At 59.5% G+C, this 21,132-nt stretch overlaps 2 protein-coding genes across 2 annotated transcripts in view; one reads left to right on the top strand and one right to left on the bottom strand.

The window, feature by feature from the left end:
* CIAO1 (cytosolic iron-sulfur assembly component 1) overlaps positions 1-21,132 on the bottom strand; it is a 182,674-nt gene that overhangs the window by 138,548 nt on the left and 22,994 nt on the right. The window lies entirely within an intron of this gene.
* ADRA2B (adrenoceptor alpha 2B) lies at positions 5,165-8,846 on the top strand. Its single transcript, XM_050755122.1, has one exon. It carries the CDS (start codon positions 5,601-5,603, stop codon positions 6,936-6,938), a length of 1,338 nt encoding a protein of 445 aa, XP_050611079.1. The 5' UTR covers positions 5,165-5,600; the 3' UTR covers positions 6,939-8,846.

The raw sequence follows: 21,132 nt of genomic DNA, 5'->3' as shown, positions 1-21,132 counted from the left end.
GGAGGGTTGGAGAATAAGTCAGCAAACCAGAAAACATCTGGCATTGGCAAATGATGGCAGAGGGGAGCACCCCATTAGGCTGCTGGTTAGGAAGGGCCCCTCTGAGGATGTGACATTTCAGTCTAGCCCTAAATGGCAGGAGGCTGCCTGTGAAAATTCAGGAACTGAGTAGCCAGTGCAAAGGCCCTGAGGCAGGGAAAAGCAAGGTGTGTCGGGTCTGTGTAACTGACAGGGAGGGGGCCACAGCCAAGTCCACAAGCAACAGGCGGCAGCCCCTGGAAGGTTTGAAGGAAGATGGTGCCACATCTGACTTCAGGTTTTAAAAGTCCTTGATGCATTCTGGAGAATGGGCTGGAAGCAGAACAGCTGGGAAGCCACTGCGGTTGTGTAAGGGAGAGGGGCTACAGCGATGGACAGGAACAGGTCCTTTTGGAGTGTTTAGGGGTCACAGTGGCCCCACTTGTGATTGCATGTGTGGGGCGAGGGCACAGGCTCTGGGTGGGGAGCTGCACCGTTCACTGAGAATCCAGCACTGAGGACCTTGGGGCAAGCAAGGCAGGGCTGGGGCAAATGGGTATGTCAGGTCTGAGGTGTCCAAAGGGGTCAGCAAGTAGGTGAGCTGAAGGAACCTGGAGTTCAGCAGGGAGAGCAGGTCAGGAGGTGCCTGGGGAAGTGCTGTCGCATCTGGAGGGGAGTCATGGGTATAGAAGAGGAAGGATCCCCAGACCGAGCTAGGGTGCTGCATTTAGAGCAGCATTTCTTAATTTTAGTGTTTCGGCATTTTGTACCTGGTAATTCTTTGTGGTGGGGGCGGTCCTGAACCTTGCAGGACGTTTGACAGCATCTTTGGCTCCTACTTACAGATGCCAGTAGCGGCCCCCCTCCCTGTATTCCAGACATTGCTGAACGTCCTTTAGAGGGGGAGAGAGAATCACTCTTAGCAAGAACCTCTGATTTCAGAGTTTGGGAGAAGAAAAGGCTGCAGAGTGGTTTTCAAGGCGATCACTGTGAGTGTTCCGGGGTAAGGGCTGCTATGCCAAGTGCTGCCGAGAAAGAGGGCAGAACAAGCCTGGTGCTTGGTGATGTGCAGTAGGGCACCCACAGAAGACCCTGGTGGAGGGTCTGCAGATGCCCTGCGGGGGTTAAGGAGAAGGTGAGGAGGCTATGAGAGGCAGCAGAAAGGGGACAGGGCTGGGCGGGGGGCTTCTAAGGGGTGGGGCTGGCTTCGTAGAATAGAGGCAGTGACCATAAGGGGGGATAACTGAAGCAGGGGAACCCTGGGGTGAGATGAGAGGGGTTGGGCTCCAGGGCACAGGCTGAGGACTTGCCCGTCAATCAGCAAAGAGAGTTTGAGGTCAGATGCAGGCGGGCGTCAGGAGAGGGGTGAGTTCCTGCCTGGACTTCCGTTTCCCCCTAAGTACCAGGCGGAGTCACAGCCTGGGGGGCGGAGGAGCGGCTGGGAGGTTGGAGAGGGAGGGAGGGAGGGATGCCAATTTTAACAAGTGGGAAAGTGAACGAACTAGGGAAGTTTGGAGATTTGTGGTCACGAATTTAGAGCAAGGCCAGTCGATGCAGAGTGTTTTGCTCCGGAAAGAGCAGCTGCTTGGTCAAAGGCAGGCAGTGGGTAGATGATTTAGGTTTGACCAGAGCTGGGGTTTTGTCAAGATCTTTATGCAGATAGGACAACTGACTTCTGTCCTAGAGGACGTGACCCAAGGATCTGGGAAGTGGGGAGGTTGGGGCATACAGGATGGTCTGGGGATGAGTCCCACGGACTGAAAGGCTGGTTGGCGGGGGGTGGGGGGGGGCGTCTGGAGAAAGGTGAGGTGTGTGGCCCATGGGGGTCTGTCCCAGTGGGCCCTTAGGGGAGGGAAGGCACCGTTGTGAGCTGCTGGAGCCCCAGCCCAGGAGATCTGGTGGCACTATCTCACCTCTCAGGCCTGGAGAAGTGGCTCCATGGCTTCCAACTAAGGTCTCACAGCCAGCGATGGGACAACCGTCTTGCCCTTCTTTGGAAAAGGTGGATCGCTTCCACAGCTAGGTCCTTTCCCCATGGCCCCTCTTCCCAAGGACATCCCTCCAGGGCACCCTCATTTGGGCTGTCTTAGAATGCTCATGTTATGTGTGCACTGTTGCCTGCTGCCACTGTCCCTCACGGCCAATGACCTTGTGCCAGGTACCGGGGACAGAGAAGGGATGTCCACTGTGCTGGGCAGGGGCGATGTAACAAACCCATCAGACACCATCTGGGTACAGTGTGCTGAGTGTGGAAGTGGTGCCGCCTGGGATCAAGGAACCTGGAAAATGGAGGTCCTCCTCTGCCTGAGAGCGTGGTGACTGGTGAGTGGGCCTTAAAGTGTGAGTAGGAGCCCACCAAGCACAGAAGGAAGAGTGACAGGGTATCTCCATCATAGCAAACAGCCTCAGGGAAGGTCTGGAGAGTGGAGACCCAGGGCACTTCCAGAGTCCAACAGTGGCCTGGCAGGGCATGGATGGAGGGCTGGGATCCACGTTGTGCCCTGCCTGCCCACTCCCCTGCTGTGCATCGGGGAACGCTCCAGCTGCTCCTGCTGCTGGCTGTTGCTGGTCCGGGACTGAACTATGCCTATCCCTGTGGAACAGGATGTTGGCGCAAGGTCAGGTCTAGTTTGGGAAGAGCTGAAGGAAGCCTTGCTATGGCTAGTAGGCTCCAATTCCTGCACCTGGCAGCCTCATGGGGCTGGTTGGAGCAGGCAAGACCTGAAGGTGTGTGTGTGGGGGGGAAGACGGTGAGCCTCAGAGAGGAGCAGGAGCTGTGTTATGTCATGGCCCGCACGGCCCTGGAGAGCCAGCGCACCCACACTGCCCTTGTCCGTACTGGGATGCAGCTGGGAGGAGACGGCTGCAGTAGAAGGCGACAGCCTGGGGCAGCGGTATGGATGCCAAAGCAGCTCCTGCTGCCCAGAGGGCACATATCTCCCAGGTCTGCCAGCTGTAGACTCTGTCCCTGGCTGTCCCCACCTGGCCTCGTGCCCAGCTAGCCCAACGAAAGATGCCTAGCAAGGCTTGACACTCAGTAGACCCAAAGTTGTCACTTCTAGGAAGGCCCAGGTGAGCGTCCTCAGTGGGGACTTGCAGGGTGGGGAGGGCACACGGGCAACCCAGTCTCAGCTCCTGCAGCACCCCTTGAAGGAAGATGGGTCAGAAGACAAAGGCTGACGCTGGCTGCAGAGTCTGGGGAGCTGCTCACTGGCCCCCAACCCACGTGTGGTTGGAGATGGTAGAAAGGCCGTTCCTCCCAATGCCCACGTGGGCCTCTGGCAGGCCCAGACTGTGCAGGCCTTGGGAGCCCCGGGACGGGCAGGCACTTGCCTAAGTAGCTGCTCCCAGGCTCTCATGGCCACCCTCTGTCCTTCCTCAGGGAAGGGGCTACTGGCATCTCTCCATCACTGGTGATGTATGCCCAGGCGGCGCCCAGGCCCTGCCCAGCCCAGAGGGTGGGAAAGACTCATCCAGGAAACTGTCTAGCAGAGTGGTCGGTTTCCAGCTGAAGCCTGGGGTTGGGGGTGGGGAGGAGGCTGACCGCCCTGTCCGAACCCAGCCCTGGCAGCATCCACACCAGGGGCTGTGGGCACTTGCACCTCACTGGAGCTGGGGAGTCTGGCAGAATGACAGGGATGGGGGGATCAAGGAGGCACCTACTCCCAGCACCCCCCTGTGGCTGGGGTGCTGGTCTGGGTACCTGAGATGGGCACCTCCCACCTGAGCCTGAGGAGGCGCTAGACATTGTCCATGGGCACTGAGAGGCCCCGTGCTCTGCTCCCATGGAGGGGACAGGGAGGAGAGGAGGTCCAGCAGGTTGGATGGGGCCTGCGGGGAGCCCCACTGTCAGAGGTGGATTGGCGCTTATTTACACAGAGGATGCCTTGCAGAGTTGGGCTGTGAATAAGAGGCCTCGCTCAAGGCGGGGCTTATGACATTAGGGGCTCCAGAACGGGGGGGAGGGAATGCCCTCAGGGCTGCCCAGGCTGGTGCTGTTGGCGGGTGGCAGGGAGAGTGAGGGGGGGCCCTGAGGGAGAGCAGTTGCTCATAGCTCTTTGAAGGCAAGTGGGGGGCCTTAGTCTGAAGTTTTTTTACCCCAACCCTCTTTCCACTGTCACCCCCAGAAGAGCTTCAGTGTATATGGGGGGGGCCAGGCAGGACCGCAGCAGGGAGGGAGGGAGGGTCAACCCCTTCCTCCGGGGTCACTACAGAAGCGGAGGGACACTCCTCCCTTCACTCCTCCCTTCACAGCTGCCCCTGAGACCTGCTTTTTCTTGGAGTTGTGTGACAAAGGCCCCACCCTTTGCTCCGCCGCCGCAGGGTCTCCTTGCTTTATTCCCAGGAAGGGACCTTCCCTTCGCATCAGTCAAGGGGCGGCAGCTCGCCCCGTGCCCCGTACAAACCCTTGGCTGAGTCGCAGTTGATGCTGTGATTCGAGTCCAAGCCAGTTTCCCTCTTACCTCCTTTGCCCTTAATGGAGGAAACTGAGGCAGCTGCACAGACACAAGACGCCGAAGTCCTAAGTCCCAGGCTGCGAGCGGTGGCTCCGGGACCCGGGCTGGGCTCGCGGGCGGCAGCAGGGGGCGCTCGCTGGCCCGACGGAGCCGGTCCGCGAGGGGAAGCGCCCGGGAAAGGTCCGGCCGGCTCCCGGCTCCCCCACCTCTCCGCGGGGTGTCTCCGCGGCCGGGCCAGGCGGGGCTGCGGTGTGTTACGACCCGGTCCCCAGCCCCACGCCCGCCCCGCCCTCCCTGCTGGCTCCCGGGCGGCGGAAGGGAGAGCAGCGCGCACCGGCGCCCGGCCCAGCCCGACTCCCCCGGGGGAGGGTCCCGTCCCGGTACCGGCCCGCGCGCCAGCTCCGCCTCCCGGCTCCCGGCTCCCACCGACCCCTCCAGAGCTGCACGCGTCCTGCCCGGGGGCCGGAGACCCCCGCCGCCCGGCCCCTCCGCTCTCCCGTGGTGCGGCCGCCGGGAGGGAGGCAGAGGCGCGGGGCGGGGTCCGGGCGCTGGGGGTCCGGGGGTCCGGGGCTCACGCCTCCCGCGAAGCGCACCTTCTGCCCACCTCGGTCCGCCCGCAGCCCCGCCTCCCTCCCGCGCCCGCGCCCGCCTCCAGTCTCCGCCCTCCCAGCCGCGCGCCCCGCTCCCCGCTCCCCTGCAGGCGCGGCTGGGGCGAGAGCCCGCGAGCTGAGCGGGTGCAGGGTCCTCCGCGCCTCCTCCGCGCCTCCTCCGAGAACGGGCCCAGCCTGGCCCGCGCCCCAGTCCAGCGCGTCCGGCATCCGCGTGGCGGGAGGGCGCGACTTTCTCCGGTCCCGCGTGGGACGGGGACGGCGGCGGGACAACTTGGAAAACTTCTCGGGGGCAGACGGCAGGGACCCCGGGCGCCGGTGGAGGAGGATGTAGGAGGGCGGCGGCCGGTCCCGGGTGTTCCAGACCTCCTAGGCCCCGCTAGTCCAGGCCATGGGGCTCCAGCGCCCTCGGCGCCTCTGGAGGGGCGCCGCTCTCGTCTAGCCAAACCGGGCAGCGCTGTCGTCCACGGGGTGCACCGGGCGGGCAGCGCTCCCTCTGCCCACGTCCCGCCCAGCCATGGACCACCAGGACCCCTACTCCGTGCAGGCCACGGCGGCCATCGCGGCGATCATCACCTTCCTCATCCTCTTCACCATCTTCGGCAACGCGCTGGTCATCCTGGCTGTGTTGACCAGCCGCTCGCTGCGCGCCCCTCAGAACCTGTTCCTGGTGTCGCTGGCCGCCGCCGACATCCTGGTGGCCACGCTCATCATCCCTTTCTCGCTGGCTAACGAGCTCCTCGGCTACTGGTACTTCTGGCGCACGTGGTGCGAGGTGTACCTGGCGCTGGACGTGCTCTTCTGCACCTCGTCCATCGTGCACCTGTGCGCCATCAGCCTGGACCGCTACTGGGCCGTGAGCCGCGCGCTGGAGTACAACTCCAAGCGCACCCCGCGCCGCATCAAGTGCATCATCCTCACCGTGTGGCTCATCGCCGCCGTCATCTCGCTGCCGCCCCTCATCTACAAGGGTGACCAGGGCCCCCAGCCGCGCGGGCGCCCCCAGTGCAAGCTCAACCAGGAGGCCTGGTACATCCTGGCCTCCAGCATCGGATCGTTCTTTGCTCCTTGCCTCATCATGATCCTTGTCTACCTGCGCATCTACCTGATCGCCAAACGCAGCAACCGCAGAGGTCCCAGGGCCAAGGGGGGGCCTGGGCAGGGTGAGTCCAAGCAGCCCCGACCCAACCGTGGTGGGGCTTTGGCCTCAGCCAAGCTGCCAGCCCTGGCTTCTCTGGCTTCTGCCAGAGAGGTCAATGGACACTCGAAGTCCACTGGGGAGAAGGAGGAGGGGGAGACCTCTGAAGATACTGTGACCCGGGCCTTGCCACCCAGTTGGGCTGCCCTTCCCGACTCAGGCCAGGGCCAGAAGGAAGGTGTTTGTGGGGCATCTCCAGAGGATGAAGCTGAAGAGGAGGAGGAGGAAGAGTGTGAACCCCAGGAAGGGCCAGTGTCTGCGGCCTCAGCTTGCAGCCCCCCGCTGCAGCAGCCACAGGGCTCCCGGGTGCTGGCCACCCTACGTGGCCAGGTGCTCCTGGGCAGGGGCGTGGGTGCTATAGGTGCGCAGTGGTGGCGTCGACGGGCACAGCTGACCCGGGAGAAGCGCTTCACCTTCGTGCTGGCCGTGGTCATTGGCGTTTTTGTGCTCTGCTGGTTCCCCTTTTTCTTCAGCTACAGCCTGGGCGCCATTTGCCCGAAGCACTGCAAGGTGCCCCATGGCCTCTTCCAGTTCTTCTTCTGGATCGGCTACTGCAACAGTTCGCTGAACCCTGTCATTTACACCATTTTCAACCAGGACTTCCGCCGTGCCTTCCGGAGGATCCTGTGCCGCCCATGGACCCAGACAGCCTGGTGAGCCCGCCTGTGCTGCCCCTGTGGGGTTGGTGCGGTGGTGCCGGGGCCACCCTGCTTCTTGCCCTGCTGTGTGTGGCTGCCTCCCCTGGGCTTTCTGCTCCCTGCCCAGATCCTGCAGGCCTTGTCTTAGGAACCCCTTGGGAGGGATGGGCGGGGGGGCTGTTAGCAAGGGTCCCAGTGAAGCCTCCCCTTGCCATCTTAGCTGTGGGGGACCCCTTTTCCACCCTCTCCCTGAGCACAGGCTGATGGAGGTGGTTCACATCCTCTGGAACATAGCCCAGACAGGAGAAGAGAGAGCACTTCCTTCCCAGAGCTCCGAGCTCTCCAGGCCACTGTCTGGGCTTCCCTTTCTTGAGGACCCTGTGTTCCTGGCAGGTCACTTGCTTGTGGTGTTTGTTTCTTTTTCATCTCCCCCCACCCACAAAGAGCACGCAGCCAGCCTTCCACTTTCCCGGGGGGGCTTGCTACTGAGGAGGAGGAAGAAACGAAGACTGATTGCCCACGCTAGGCACTCGCGGTCCCTGGCAGGCGCTGGGATGGGGGCTTATGGGGTGGCACCGTCTCCGGGCCCTCCTTTCCCGCTTCACCTGTTTTTGGATCTGTGGTTCCTTTAAAGGCCAGAACCATGGATCGGCTTCCTTACCCAGCACCCCTCCGGCAGGTGGGTGGCCACGTGGATGCCTCGCTGGGGCGGTCTTGGAGGCCTGGTCTCTGCCTCGACGGGAGATCCCCGATCACTGGCATTCACCCCCTGCAAAAATCAGGGCGACAATAGCTCGCCGCCTACTTGCTGCAGGGAGATGAAAGGCTTTGCAGAAAGCTTTGAGCTCCGTGGGGGAGCGCACTAGAGAACCAAAAATGTGATTATCCGGTGATATAAAAATCCCTTTCCTCTGTGTTTACCGCCACCTGTCTTCCTGTAGACTTTTGTTCTGTCCCTGGGGTGTGTGAGTTCCTACCCCAAACTGGAAGCAGGGAGTGGTAGAATCACTATTTCAAGTTAAAGATCTCTTTGAGAATGTGTTCTTGGAGCTGCAAAGGTCTGAGTTATTATGCTACATGACAGCGTTTCGACATTTCACCTGCAGCACCAAGAGGGTTTTTAGCGGCTTGGGCCTCCCCAGTGGGGAGAAGTCCTTTGTCAGCAAGGAGGCAATTTCCCCAGGACAGCCCACAATATCCATGCCTTGGGAACAGTCTAAGATGAGAGCCTGTGACAGGTGGCAGAGCCCCCAGGTGGGGTGCTGGCATGAGAGCCTGGTGGGCCCCTAGGGGAGTCTCCCACTGGAGTGACCAGCCAGGTCTCCAAGCCCCAAATGAGTCCTTGTGAACCACAACTGATTCCGCCAGGGGGGTGTTTGTGGACAGCCTCAGACACAGCCACGCTGCTCCCCCCACTCTGATGGGGCTGTGCACTGAGGACCCCCGCTTCCTGGTTCTCAGTCTCACCCCAAACCCGGCACCCAGGACAGTTGGAAGTGTGGAAAGGAGGTTTCCCAGCCTTCCCTTGGGGAGGGCCTGGCTTCAATGCTGGGCCAGCAGGCATCTTAGCTTGGCAGATGTGGGGGCAACGGGCCAGATGGACCTGCCAGATTTGGAAGGGCACCGAGGGAGTTTTCTGGGTGTAGAGAGAATGGAGGGGACCAAAAAGAGTCCTTCCTGGGGTGCGGGAGGCCGCCCAGCTCGGTCCTCGGTGGGTTGTTATGAGGCCAGAGCATCGCCCCGGGATGTGGTGGGGAGCTGGGCCAGGGGAGGGACTGACTGTGACCCTCTGCTGGCCAGACTTGTGTGCGCTCCCATGGGACCCCCGTGACCTCTTATTGCGACATGCAGGTGTTTTTTTGTTTTGCTTTTTTTTTTTTTTTAAAACTCTGAGCTATTTTATCAATAAAGGATATTTTGTAATAAGTAAGTGGTGTCCTTATTGCCCAAGGGCTGCCTGGAGCAGTTATTCCTCAGCAGCTGGCACAGCAGACTCTGGGTGTTGGCCCAATGAGCTGGGGCTCCCTCCCAGGGCCAGTAGTCCTCTCCTCCCTGAGATGTGGCTGGCTGGTCCCCCCAAGCCCCTGCCCTTCCTACCTGCCTTTGTCCACAAAGCATCCTTACTCATCATCACAAGCCAATGGGTGAGGGTGGCTGGAGGAGCCTGAGACTGACTCCCGGGAGGGAGGAGAAGGGAGGGCTTCCTGGAGGAGGTGGCCTTTGGGTTGGGTCTTGGAGGAAGAGCAGGAGTACACCAAGAGGCGAGACGGGAGGGTGTTTTGGTGGGGGAAGGGCATGTGTAAAGGATGTGACTGGTGGAATTGTGACTGCGTTTGAAAACGGCCCCAAGCTAGCCCCAGGTGGTCTGGTGCCACCGCCTTCCTGCCCTACTTAGTCGCCATAGAGTGGGCAGTCCCGGGGCTGAACCAAGTGGGCCTGGTCCCACGGGCAGGGGGGCAGAGGGCAGGCTGGCAGCAGGAGGCCATGGGCAGGGCCAACACCAGTGGCCAGCCCAGGGAGGGGAGGGAGGAAGGAGGAGACGTGAAGCCCCAGGGTCCTCAGTGTGAGGCCATCCCTTTACTTCCACATTGGCCCAGAATCTTCACTCTCACCACCTCCGTACTGGCATGGGCCATGCTTCCGCTAGGGACAACCAGCAAGACCTCCAGTGTACCCACCATCACTGACGGACATGGGGACATGGGCTTCACTGAGGACTTAACAAGAAAGACATGCCCTGCCCTGCTCTCAGCTCCCCACACCTGCCGAAGTACCCACTGCTGATGCCCAGAGGCCTGATATGCGTAGATAAGGATGGTTCATTGACTCCCTTTTACTGATCCGGGCTCTTCTTTGTCTGATGACCTCATTTAATCCTTATGCCTGACTATAAGGTAAGTATCAGCCCATTTTATACTAGCAAAATACAGGCCGAGAAAGCTGTAGTGACCTGCTCGAGGTCATCCAGGCCCAGCCTCTTCCTGTTGGACCACATTGTCCCCCGGTGCTTAAGCGTCTGCAAGGGGCAGGCCCTTGAGCCTGGGAGTAGAGAACCCCGCCCAGACTTTGGAAGTGGTGGTAGAAAGATATACCCTCCTGGAACAGGACTGTTTGCAAGCCCATTTTGAATACATTATCTCGTTAATCCTCACAACCCTGCTGAGAGTGATCATTTTACAAAAAACGAAATTGAGACTTAAAGAGACCTCTCTAGGTCCTGAAATCACAAAACTGTGAAATTCAGGTGATGAAGAATCGTGATTCCATCTCTTCGGCCGGCTCTCATTCGGTGGCGCTGGGTATCTGAAGATCCTGAAACTGCACGTGGTGGATTCAGCAGGTGACCATGCTGTGATTGATTGTTCATGTCTGCCACTGCCACAGACTATGTAATTGATGGCAGGTGTGTCCTAGATTTTCCATTCCTGACAGCTCAGTCCAACCCCTGAACTGTATGAAGGAAGAGACTGGGGCCCAGAGAGAGGAGATGACTTACCTCAGGGGGCATCACACAGACACAGCTGGCTGAGCTGGATCTAGATCTAGACCCAGGTTGCCTATCATGCCACACTTTCACACTGAAGGGATTGCATCCGAACTCAAGGAATAGCAGGCCCACATTCAGGAAACATCTGCTGACAGTCAGCTGTGTGGCAGGACCTGTGCTTGGCTGGTCCCCATTTTGCTATCTCTTTCAGTTCTCAGATGAGGAACTGGGGGGCGGAGTCTCAGGCACCTGCCCAGGCCCCTCAGCTAATGGGGTGCAACTGGGCCCAGGACCTGGCTTCCTATCAGGCCTTCTCTCTCACGCTCCATTCCTGCAGCTCTCTGTGAGTAGGACCTGCTCTTGATTTCGCCCTGAGTCCATCTGAGGGCTACAGGTTGAAGAGACTGGCTGAGAGCAGCAGAGGTGGGAGTGGGGTAGGTGCAGCCCTCTGCCTCCAGGAATAATCCTGGCAAGTCACCTGGTGGTGAGGGTGGCAGGCGTGGGGGACGGGTGCGAGGTCCGCAGGGGCGCTTAGGCCTGGCAGTTCACCAGGTGGATGGGAGCTGTCTCAGCCGGTCACATCATCCTTCCAGACACCCCTTTCTTAAGACGTTGCTGCTGCAGAACGCAGTGTAAGAGGAGCTGGGCAGAGCAGGATGAGGAATATTCCACAGCCGCACTTCCTCTCTGAGAACCTGGGTCCTTACATGGCAAGGATACCCTTGAGAGGGCCTTAAGAGGCAGCTTTACCTTGGGATGGCTGCTGAGAACTTTGGGGCTGCTGAGAGCTCCTCTTTGGAGCACTGTGGCTGAAGGGACTCCTGACCCTTGTTAAAGAAGGGACCTGTGGCAGGAGAGCCCGGTTGATCTGTCACCAGTACTCAAGGTGGAGGAGGCTTGTGGGTTCATCAGGTCCTGGACCCTCTCCCCATCCTCTGCATGGCCACCCTGTGTGTGGGGGGCCACTGGCAAGGGGTGTGAGACCTTGCCCAGCTCCCACCTGCAAATGGGTTTGCCGCTGGCTGGGGAGGAGGCATCGGCCTGTCTGCAGTCGGACCTGGGCAGCATTTGGCTTCCCTGGCACTGGCAGGGCTTTCTGCTCCCAGATCCTGGTTGCTGTGGGTGGCAGGGCAGGGAGAGGTGGGGAACGCAGGAGTCATGTCCTGTCCCTGCCACCACCTGTTGGGCTGTCCTTAGGCAGGACTCGGTCCCCCTCTGGGCCTTAGTGTCCTCGTCTGCCCAGGCAGGATTGCTCCTGTGGTCCCCAGGGTTCCCCGCTTAGGGCTCCATCTCTGCCTTCCCCCCACTGCCACTCCCTGCCCAGCTCCCTGGGAGGTCCAGACATGAAGGTTCCGGGAGTTAATCAGTTGTTCTTAGTGTCAGGCTCGTGGGCAGGATGGCGGTGGTGGTTTCCTCACCTTTGTACCTCAGCACAAAGTTAAACGGTTCGGGAGTAACGGATCGGTTTGGGGCCCTCTGAGATGTGCCGTGGTGAAAGGAATCATGACAGTCCTGAGATATTAGGGTCCAGGGCCGGACACCCATCATCTGAAATTGATGTGATTACTATGCCTGTTTCACAGGCAAGGAAATTGAGGCAGAGGCAATCGGCTGAGGTCATCCAGAACCAGGACGTAAACGGACCCAATCTCATTTCAGTGGTGTCACTCACTGGCCTCACTCTGCCTCCTCAACAGCCCTGCCTCCAGCACCAACCTCTGCCTCTTCCCCAGCCCTGCCTCCTGCACCAGAGCTCAAGCTCTGGGTCTTTCCCAGTCCAGCAGAGCCCCTGCCCTGTGTGAGCTTGGGAGCCTCTCCTGCTGACCCCAGCCACTCTCGGCAGCTCTCCCTGCTGGCTGGCCCTTCCACGAGAGCAGGAGCCCTGGCAGGGGGTACAAGACTACCACCCTCCCAGGCTCTGCTCACTGTCAGCAGGGGAGGCGGGGAGCTCTGGGCTAATTTTAGATTCTGGGATTCTTCGTGCTCCTGCATCCGTCCGCGCTTCCATCTGGGCTTGGGGAAGGCTGTTGTCAGAAGGCCAGTGCTGGAAGGGCCTGGATGTCAGCTCGCACCCTCCCCCGGGCTTGTCTGCTCTGATCTTCTCACACCCTGGACTGACCCTGGCCAAAGGCTCCTGCCCTTGGCGTGGCCTTGAGGCCAACGATTGATCAGCAGTGGTTTCAGAGATGAGGTGCCCCTTTACCGCCCACCCGCTACCCCCTGGGATTCTACGTTCCCACCTTCCTCCACTCTCCCTTCTCCTCCCTTCTTCCCTTACCCTATCCTGGCCCTTCCCACTTCCAGGTCCTCAGCACCTCCCCCTCCTCCGAACCTCCTGTTGCCTCCTGCTAATCCCCTGACCCCTGCCTTGCCCAGGGGGATGGTCCTGGCTCTTCCTGAGCTTACGGGCTCCATGGAGCACTGGTGCCTGCGAGGGGACCGGAACAGACTGGAGACCAGAAAAGAGGCTCCCTCCCTGGAAAGTCAGGGCTATTTCTGTCCTTGCGGCAGCCCATGGGGCCCCCGCTCTCCGGCAGGGCAGGCGGGGGAATTGCTGAGGATCCTGATCTTTGAATTCCCCGGGGAGAGGGCAGGCCCCTTCTGGAGCTGCGGGGTGGACCCCACCAATCTCAGAGCAGCTGGGACTCAGATGGAATTTGCTCCCCACCCGTGGGGACTGGAGCTGCTTCAAGAGGGAAGAGGGCTGGGCTGTGGTGTGGGGGACCCAGGTGTCTTGGTGTCGCAGCTCAGCCCAGCCCAGTCACAGCCACAAAGGGAGGGTGAGAGGCTACCTGGGCCCGCCGCTTGGATTCCCCAGTCGGGGAGCCGAGGGTTAAACGCAGCCTTCCTCCTCCTGGTGCGGGAAGGACTGGTGGAGCAGCCACAGCAGCAGGCTCCACTGGTCCCTGTTCCTCATGTTCAGCTTTGATGCAGCTGTTCCAGCTGCAAATCCCCTCAGCGTGCGGCCCCTCTGCCCCCACCAGCCTGGCAGCTGGATTTGGGTGGGCACCTGGCTGGCAGCTCTTTGAGGGATTCCTCAGCTGTTTCAGGGTCCAGAGGCTCAGGGCGTGATCCTAGGAGGACCACCAAATTCCTGGGTGGCCCCGGGCAAGTCTGCTCACCTCTCTGGGTTTCAGATGCCTCCTTGTCAAGTGAGGGGGTCAGAGAGGAGCATGGTTCTAATGATGTCCTGGGCACTTCCCCTGGAGAGATGGGGGAAACCGAGGCATCCTGCCCCCTGCCCCCCGCCCCCCGCCGCCAACCTTTCTACTTGTTGATTGTTCAGGAAGCGGCTCCCCTCACTGCTCACCAGGTTTCCTCCTCTGCCCTCCTGCCTGCACCCACGGAGCCTCCATCCCCCAACCCCATCCGGGCTCAAGTCACACCCCTCACCTGTGTCCCAGGGAAATCTAGGTGGCTGTGCCCCAGAAGGGTCATCTTGAAAGACATTCCCCAGGGCAGGTGGAAGCGGGTGGGAGAGGGGAGTGGCCATCTGCCTGGGCTGGACATGGTGTCTACAGTAAGGCTGGGAGGGGCGCTGGAGTTGGGGGCAACAGAGGAGGCCGTGGGTGAGGTCCTCTGGGAGGGGCAAGTGGGGAGGTGGGCTCTGGGAAATCAGGCTTCCACGGGGCCACCGTTCAGGATGGTGCACGAGAAGATGCGGCTCCTAACCAGAGACCTGCTTTCACCCCAGCAGGGCTGGGTCTGTGCCCAGGGGCTTCCTCTGAGAGGACAGCCCGAGAGGGCAGAGACTTGGCTGCCTCGTCTGTACCTGTGCTCCTCACCTTCTGGCAGAACCTGGCCTGTGGCAGGTGCCCAGGAAATATTTGTTGGGGAAGTGAGTTTTCCCAGCAAACTGGGGCAGCCTTGGTTATCTAAGGCTGGGGACCCTGGGCTCTGGGAGTGTCTCTGATTTGGGGTTTTCGTTTTCCGTTTTGTTGTTTTGTTTTCTCCATAGTTTCCGAGAGAAATTCTGTTGGAAAACTCCATCCTGGTCTTGGCTGAGCTAGAGGCAGAAGAACTGTCCCCACAGCACCCGGGACGCACCAGGGCATCTGGAGAGGTGGTGGCAGGGGCCAGACCCAGAGAACAGAGGCTCAGACAGGGCCCGACAGAGAGGGGATAGGCAGAGAGAGGGCATGGGTGGGGCCATTCCTGGAGCAGCATGGAAAGAGCACTGGCTTTGGAGTCACAGCTGACTCTACTCCTTACCAGATATATGGTCTCAGATAGACTGCTAAACCTCTCTGAGCCTTGACTTGCTCACATTTAAAATGGGCCAGGTATGGTGGCTCATGCCTGAAACCTCAGCACTTTGGGAGGCCGAGGCAGGAGGATCCCTTGAACCCAGGAGTTGGAAACCAGCCTGGGCAACATAGTGAAATCCCATCTCTACAAAATTTTTTTTAAAATTAGCCAGGTGTGGTGCCGTGCACCTGGGGTCCCAGCCATTGGGAGGCTGAGGTGGGAGGATCGCTTGAGCCCAGGAGTTTGAGGCCATAATGAGCTGTGCTTGCACCACTGCACTCCAGCCTGGCAATGGAGCAAGACCCTGTATCAAAAAGAAAAAAAAAGGGGGAAAAATAATTAAAATAAATAAATAAAATGGGATAAATCAACTATTTTAAGATTGGGGAGCGTGTTGAGAGGTAGAGATGACATGTAAGGTGTTCCTATAGAGTGCGAGGGTACAGACAGGCACCTGCAAATGGCAGACCCAATACATTTAATCCTCTGGACCCTCAGGTTCTCTTCAAAGTGCACAGGCAGAGCTCCCTGCCCCAGTTGTCCTCTGACTCCTGCTGAGAGACTCAATGGAAGGAGGGTGGTGTCTGCCCCGTGTCCTTCCTGCTCTCACCCCATGTGTCTGTGGGCTCCAGGACTCTCCCATGGAGAGCTTTGGCAGGCCCTCTCCAGTGTGGAGCTAGTAGGGGAAGGTTCTCAGGCAGCTGTGTCAAATGTGCCACATGTGAGCGTTTATGACCTTCTTGCTGTGCCCATTCCAGACATCAGTAATGGGCCCCAGAGCTCTCTCCATGACTAAGACAAAGTTGCAGGGAGTCTCAGGCAGCAAACAATCGCTGGTGTGAAAGATGAAACCGTTTGTCCCTGGGATCTGTGGAGAACCCCAGCCTTGTCCTTGGTGGGTGTAGGGGAAAGGGCTGCCCACCCCGGTGTGAGGGGTATCATCCAGGGCAATAAAGAGGGCCATCCCCAGAGACCTCTAGGATTCCCGTGCTGCTGCTGCAGTAGGGGCATCCAGGGGTCAAATGTCAGCACCCAGGAGGACCCCAGTATTCGGAGAAAGCCTGCATCAGAAACACAGCCAGTGAGCAGACAGAAGGGTAGGTGTTGGCGAGGATGGGAGCTTCTTGAGCCAGCACACCTTGACTTAGGCTGGAGATGGGCGGGAAGGGCGATGAAGGGATGCAGGGGCACTTGGAGCTCCTATTCTCTCAGGAGTGTGGAAAGCAAGGCAAGGATGGTTCAAGTACCACCTGAGCCCACGCAGTTGAATTCCCTCTACCAGCACAGTGCTCCACAGTAAAGGGGCCAACCCTGCAGTTTCCATCCTGACAACACAGGGAGCCCCCATCCATGTGTGTCAAGATATTTGTGTCTCATTCCCTGTGTATCCCAGAACCATGTGTGACAATGCCCAGCAAACAGTGAAAACGGAAGGGCTGGCCTGGCTTGTCAGCGGCCCCGGACACCAGTCTCTCAGGGGTGCTAAAATATCCCTGGAAAAGGGGTGAGATGGAGAAAACTATATTTATGAGATCTCCTCCCAGAGAGGGAGGAATAGTTGAAGCCTCTAGAGACAGGCTTGAACAACAACAGATGCTGGTTGTTTGTTAAGTGGCCCTTGCGGAGGGCGGCCGGGCTGAGTGCCCTTACAGCACAGGGTTGGTGTTGCTGAGTGGGGTGGGCAAGTTTGGGGCTGGAAGGGAATTGCTGGAGACCTTGGAGGTGGGCACGTGCCCTTTGCCACTGCACCCACCTCAGCTGCAGTCACAGGATGGACCGCTGGTCCAGGATACACAATTTACAGCGCCCTGTGTCAAATCTACCTTGACACTAGTCTCCAGTGTGCTAAGCTCTGTGCCAGGCTCAAAGGCCACAGAGAGCCAACACCACCTTGCACCCTAGCTGTGAGATGGGGTCAAGCCACCAGTGCCAAGGGCACAGAGCACTGAGGGATGGTGTGAGTGACCCTTGGGGAAGGCAAGGATCAGCGGGCACCCGAGTGGGTGGGCCTTGGTGGAGAGTAGGGAGGAGGGTCTGTGGGAGGGTGGCGCCCTGCAGAGGGCTAGAGGGCTGGAGGCCAGCGTCACAGGCGGGAGAAGGGGAGTGGGGGGCATGCCATCCAGATTGTGGCTTGGGTGTGGGCTCACGCATGTTCTGAGGTGACTTCTGGCCCCAGGCTGCCCCCTCAGGGGCAAGGGACAGGGCAGTGAGGCCCCAGGCCAGCAGCCAGGCTCCAGGAGGCAGCTGACTAAAATAAGCTGGGATGTCAGAGGCTCCTGTCTCCAGGAAGTGGAGAAGAGTGATGAGTGTCAGGAGCTGGCCTGGAGTGCAGAGGAGCCGGGGAAGTTGGGGAGAGGAGGGGGAGGAAGGAGGAGGAGGGGGAAGAGGGAGGGGAGGAGGGGTAAGGAGGAGGGGAGGAGGGGGAAAGAGGGGGAGAGGAGAAGGGGGGAGGAGGGGGAGAGGAGGAAGGGAAGGAAAAGGAGGAGGAGGAGGAGGAAGGGGGAGAGGAGGAAGAAGGGGAGCCAGAGATGGAGGGGGAAGAGGAGGAGGGGGACAAGACAGGGAGGAGGAAAAGGGGAGGAGACAGCAGTCACAGCTGAAGGTGTCCAACAAACTTGTTTTCTTCTCTCTGGCCTGAAGTCTCAGGCTGTTGCCCCCTGGGTCCGGGAAGGGCACTGGTCTTCCGGAGCCCTGCTGCACACCTGGCACCCCTGTGTCCTGAGAGTGTCTTAGAATCCCAGGCAGTGGAGGGTGGGAGAGAGGGTCCCGTGAGCTCAGGCAAAAGGAACCAGGTTTCCAGGAGGCTGTTTGGAGGAAGAGAACAACCTGGTGCTTTGAATTTGATTTTTTTTTTTTTTTTTTTTTTTTTTTTTTTTTTTGAGACGGAGTCTCGCTCTGTCGCCCAGGCTGGAGTGCAGTGGCGTGATCTCGGCTCACTGCAAGCTCCGCCTCCCGGGTTCACGCCATTCTCCGGCCTCAGCCTCCCAAGTAGCTGGGACTACAGGCGCCCACCACCTCGCCCGGCTAGTTTTTTGTATTTCTTAATAGAGACGGGGTTTCACCGTGTTAGCCAGGATGGTTTCGATCTCCTGACCTCGTGATCCGCCCGTCTCGGCCTCCCAAAGTGCTGGGATTACAGGCTTGAGCCACCGCGCCCGGCCTGAATTTGATTTTTAACCCTTCCATTCTGCAAACGAAGAAACCTGGCCCAGGCGGTTGAGAGATGTATCCCAGCTCCTGTGTCTGATAATGCATGGAACCACTCTGGAGCCCAGGTCTCCACACACCCAGGGCACAGCCGTCTGCGTGGGGCCTCAGCCCACACTCCTGTGAGGAGCAGGGGCAGGAGGGAAGGGGTGGCCTGCGGTGGTGAGAACAGGCCTCTGGGTGTGGATGGGAGGGCTGGGGGCAGGCGGGCCCTAGCTGTCCCGCAGCCATCGGGTTCACATGGCACCCATCTCGGCCCACCTGCCAGGCTTCCAGATACCACTGAAGGGTAAACGTGTGGGCGCCCCAAGCCCTCTGCCTTTCATGGCCAGTGGGGAGCCCCTTTCCCGTCCTGGCTGCAGACCTCACCGGGGTGGCTCGGACACAGCCCCTCGTGTCCACACTCTGGCCTAGGTGGAGCCACAGAAGATGCAGGCTGCTCTCACTCTGCCCAGGCCCCTCGCCTCCCCTGGGCACACCAGCTCCCCAGGCCTGGGCTGGGGCCACCTGTGGCCAGTGCACCCCCTTTCCCTGCACCTCCCTCCATTGGGGTGAACCCTGACTGCCCGAGGTCGCGGTTCACCCGCTGCCCTGGAGCCTCAGTGCAGGGCCGAGAGGCCGCTCACTCCACTGAGTGCCTGTTGGGTTTACCTGTGCCCCTCTGATCACAGCTGACTGCGAGCTCTTTGAGGATGTTCAGCCTCTGTCAATCTAGGGCCATCCACAGCTGCAGGGACAGACCTGCTTCCGGGGGCATGCAAGGGAGTCCAACACAGGGGGGCAGCTTGCATGAAGGGCTGTCCTGCAGGGCCTTGGCCCCCTGCACTCCCTCTTCTCAATTCCTCCCCTTGTCTTTGTTTAAATCAAATCTTCTGTCAAAGAATTCTCTAGAAGGGCTCCAAATCCTCAGCTTGGCTGGGTGTGATGGCTCACATCTGTAATCCCAGCACTTTGGGAGGCGGAGGCAGGGAGATCACCTGAGGTTAGGAGTTCGAGACCAGCCTGGCCAATACAGTGAGACCCCATCTCTACTAAAAATACAAAAAATTAGCTGGACATGGTGGCGGGCACCTATAATCCCAGCTACTAGGGAGGCTGAGGCAGGAGAATTGCTTGAACCCAGGAGGCGGAGGTTGCAGTGAGCTGAGATCACGCCATTGCACTCCAGCCTGGGCAACAAGAGTGAAACCCCATCTCAAAAAACAAAAAAACCCACAAAAATTAGCTGAGTGTGGTGGCATGAGCCTGTAGTCCCAGGTACTCAGGAGGCTGAGCCAGGAGAATCGCTTGAACCTGGGAGGCAGAGGTTGCAGTGAGCCAAGATCACACCAGTGCACTCCAGCCTGGGGGACAGAGCAAGACTCTGTCTCAAAAAAAAAAAAAATGGCCTCACGGACTGCAGTTCCATCACATTGGTTCTCTCTCTCTCTCTCTCTCTCTCTCTCTCTCTCTCACACACACACACACACACACACACACACACACACACATCCCTTCCCACTCAACAGCCCCACTCCTCAGGGGCAGTCAGCTTGGAGCCCCTGGAAGCCCCAGCCTGTGGGCTGTCTTCTCTCCCAGCTGGGTCACCCCTTGCCCCTGGCCTGCCTTTCCAGGTCCGGGGTGCTATTTCAGGGAGATGCTGGGGTCTGGGTCCCGTCCTTGAGGAAGCTCCCTCGCGATGACCCTGGAGGCTGTGAAGAAAGCCCTCTCTCATCCCAGTGATGCCAGCCAGGCAGAGACCTGGGCTTGGGGCAGGAGACCCGAGGCATGTGAAAGGTCAGGGCCTCATCCTCCCAGAGCCTGGGATCCACCGACAAGCAGGCCCCCTGCAGAGGCTGCGTCTGAGCTCTTGGCTGCCCCAGCCAGGCCACTCTCTCTCCCTGCCCTCCGAGCTCTCCAGGGCTGGGATGTGCCTCCGTCCCGTGGACCTGGCAGTCCTGGGGTGGATGTCCAGGAGGTTCTGTGGGTGTGAGGCCTGTGGCCCAGAGGACAGAGGAGAAAGGGCAGCTGTGGATGCCGCAGGCTTCGTGGCTGGAGCTCCCCTAGGCTGGAGGGGCTGGGTGCGAGCCTTGGCCTTCAGGGTCCCCCAGACTTAAGAGATTCCACCAAATAGAGCCCAGGTCCCACAGTAACTCTGCAGTGTTTCCCAAATACTGGAAGTGTCCAGTGGGTTGCAATAGAAATAATCATGTCAAGGGCCACAGTAGTGTAGAGTCTGTAGAGAGCCAGGTGCAAAGAACACTTTCTGTCTCCTTTTCTTCTCATCCACAAATGCTGTCTCCAGCGTTTTCCAGGAGGTGTCAGGGGATGAGGGTTGTAAGAATAGCCTGTCTCTAGATCTGCCCAGGAGCAGTTCTTGGCCCTGGAAATCATCTGGGGTGGGACCGTGTAGAGCCGTTTAGTTGCTGTGTGACCTCAGAGAAGTTACTCAACTTCTCTGACTCTTATATTATCTTCTGTAAAATGAGGTTCCTGCTGCACCTCACTCTCAGGGTCCTGAGGAGAGTTAGGTTGAGATGCTTGTCACAGAGGCAGTGTCCGTGCACAGGGCCTGGGTCTGCTGTCAGCCCTAGGCAGGATGGGTGGGGAGGCGGGACCTGGGCCCTTGGCTATGGCTCAGAAGGTCTGCCCTGGGGTGGCCTGGCCTCAGGGATTAGGAAGGTCCTGGCTAGGCTCAGGTGGAGGGAAGGGTCTGGGATGAAGCAGGGGTGAATGGGGGCTAGGGCTGCCTCTGAGACCCCGTTTTTGGGCTGTAGCACCCACCAGAGCTGTCACCTCTTCTCTCGCTTATTCACCAGTAATTACCCTAAATGCTACATCTGTTGTCATAACAACATCTTACCCATCCTTAGATAAAAGCCCTGTTTGCAGGGGAGTCAGGCTGTCTCCAGCTCCCCAAGCTCCATCACTGTCCCTCACAGCCCTCCTTGGGGTTCCCCAGCGGGTCCTCCTCCCTCCCATTTGAGTCTTCTAGAGAGGTCACTCCAGAGTTTCCAAATGGTCTTCTCTGTCTCCCTTTGTCTTCCTGGGTCTCTCTCCGCTCCCTTTCGCACACTCTCTCCTCTCTCCTTCCTTATTCCTGGACCCTGAGCCTCCTCTGGGTTTCCCTCGGTCCCTTCTCGCTCTCCCCCGCTCCTTCTGCCCGCACCCCTGCGTGCAGTGGGGTTGCGGGAAGGTGGCTGGTGGGGACAGGCGGGGCCTGCTGCCTTGGGTGGGTCTGCTCCGCAGGAGCCTCAGGGAGCCCCTCGGGCTCCCCAGCCTGGGGAGAGGT

Source organism: Macaca thibetana, chromosome 13 (genome assembly GCF_024542745.1).
Source record: "Macaca thibetana thibetana isolate TM-01 chromosome 13, ASM2454274v1, whole genome shotgun sequence".
Lineage (NCBI taxonomy): Eukaryota > Metazoa > Chordata > Mammalia > Primates > Cercopithecidae > Macaca > Macaca thibetana.
This window is presented reverse-complemented; position numbering and strand designations above follow the sequence as displayed.

Excerpts from the sequence above, each read along its gene's own strand:
- ADRA2B (XM_050755122.1), top strand. The coding sequence starts at position 5,601 with ATGGACCACCAGGACCCCTACTCCGTGCAGGCCACGGCGGCCATCGCG.